Source organism: Myotis brandtii, unplaced genomic scaffold (assembly GCF_000412655.1).
Source record: "Myotis brandtii unplaced genomic scaffold, ASM41265v1 scaffold68, whole genome shotgun sequence".
Classification (NCBI taxonomy): Eukaryota; Metazoa; Chordata; class Mammalia; order Chiroptera; family Vespertilionidae; genus Myotis; species Myotis brandtii.
Window position 1 is genome coordinate 966,435 of NW_005370657.1, and position 1,395 is coordinate 967,829.

The window sequence follows — 1,395 nt, forward strand, 5'->3', positions numbered from 1 at the left end:
GGCACCAGAGTTAAGTTAGGGTTTTTCAAAATGCTGACACGCCGAGCTCAAAAGGTTCGCCATCATTGCCCTAGGCCTTTGCTCCTACTGTGTGCTTTTTGCTAAGGAGGCTCTTCTCTTCGCCTGTCAATGGCGAGGCGCAGGCGGGCCCCATACTGAGCCAGAAGCCCAGGCCAGTCCGCACACTAGGGCAGCCTGTGTACCTCCCTTCAGAGGCTAGAGGATTTTTCCTTGATTTCAGTGCCCCCTCTGGTCCCGGAGCCCCAGGAGGGCCAGGGCTGCACATTCTCCGTATTCTCAGAGAGGGTATCTCCTGGCACACAGTAGGTGCTCAACAGAGACTGTAGAATGACCATGGTGTAGGGTTGGACACAGGTTGAAAGCTGCTGGGCGTCTGTGCTAATGTATTCAATCACCCACCATTCACTCCAGGGCTGGGCAGAGGGCAGGGAATGGGAGGCCCTGCTGTCCCCGAGGGCGGGCCGAGGGGCGGGTCCTCACCTCCTCCCAGATGGCGTAGTGGCTCAGGAAGCAGCCCACCTCACCCTTGGTCAGCGAGCGGCCGGAGTAGGGGTCCTGGTAGCCAGGGAGCAGGTCCACACCGAGGCTCCTCATGACACTGCCGTTGAGGGTCCTGGGGAAGACAGGGGTGAGGGCTGAGGGTGGCCGCCGGGGACTCGTCCGGGCGCCTGGTGCATGCTGGGTCGGTCACACTGGAGTCTGGCTTCAAGGAGGTCTCAGCCTTGTTCCTGCTCCGTGTGGCGTGAAGCCATCAGTGATTGGATGGGGAAACTGTAGCCACCTCGGGCCAAGTGACCCACAGGGGAGGGGTGGCAGCACGGGAGGTGGGCGGTGGCGTGAGGGGGTGCACCCCAGGGTGAATGTGGGGGAACATGGCAGAGGCCCAAGCACAGGATGGACATCGGGTGATCAGAAGGGCTGGGGCGCCGGCACAAACAGCAGCGGGCCCGTGGGGCTGAGTAACCCCGGGTCCCTGGGGAGTGTGACCGGCCTGCTCGCACCCACAGGTCCAAGTCCAGGCTGGAGAACAACGCTGGGAATAACCATGAAGATACCACTGTCGGTGTCGGGCCCCAAACCCTCGCAAGCCCCTGAGAGAAAGGCACCATGCTCCCCATTTACACCCCAGGGCTGAGAGATGGGTGACTGGGCAAGTCACACAGCTGCTAAGTGGCAGAGCTCGAACCCAAGCCCGGGAGCTCCTGGGCCTTAACCACTGAACTCTCCCCCCTCCTGGTTCTGTCTGCCCGGGGACCCCCTGAGATAGAGTTCCTCAGGCCCTATTTGAACGCCTGGAACAGGAAACTCACTCAACTCATTCATCTTCTTTTCCCACCCCAGGGAGCTCCAGTGGCCCACACCGCCCCCCAGCTG

At 61.5% G+C, this 1,395-nt stretch overlaps 1 protein-coding gene across 2 annotated transcripts in view; it reads right to left on the minus strand.

Moving 5' to 3' along the window:
• CERCAM (cerebral endothelial cell adhesion molecule) overlaps positions 1-1,395 on the minus strand; it is a 10,626-nt gene that overhangs the window by 3,651 nt on the left and 5,580 nt on the right. For both annotated transcript variants that reach the window (XM_014529398.1, XM_005881406.2), the window contains exon 9: positions 502-634. In XM_014529398.1, coding sequence (XP_014384884.1) covers positions 502-634 — 133 coding nt within the window. The remainder of the gene's footprint in view (positions 1-501; positions 635-1,395) is intronic.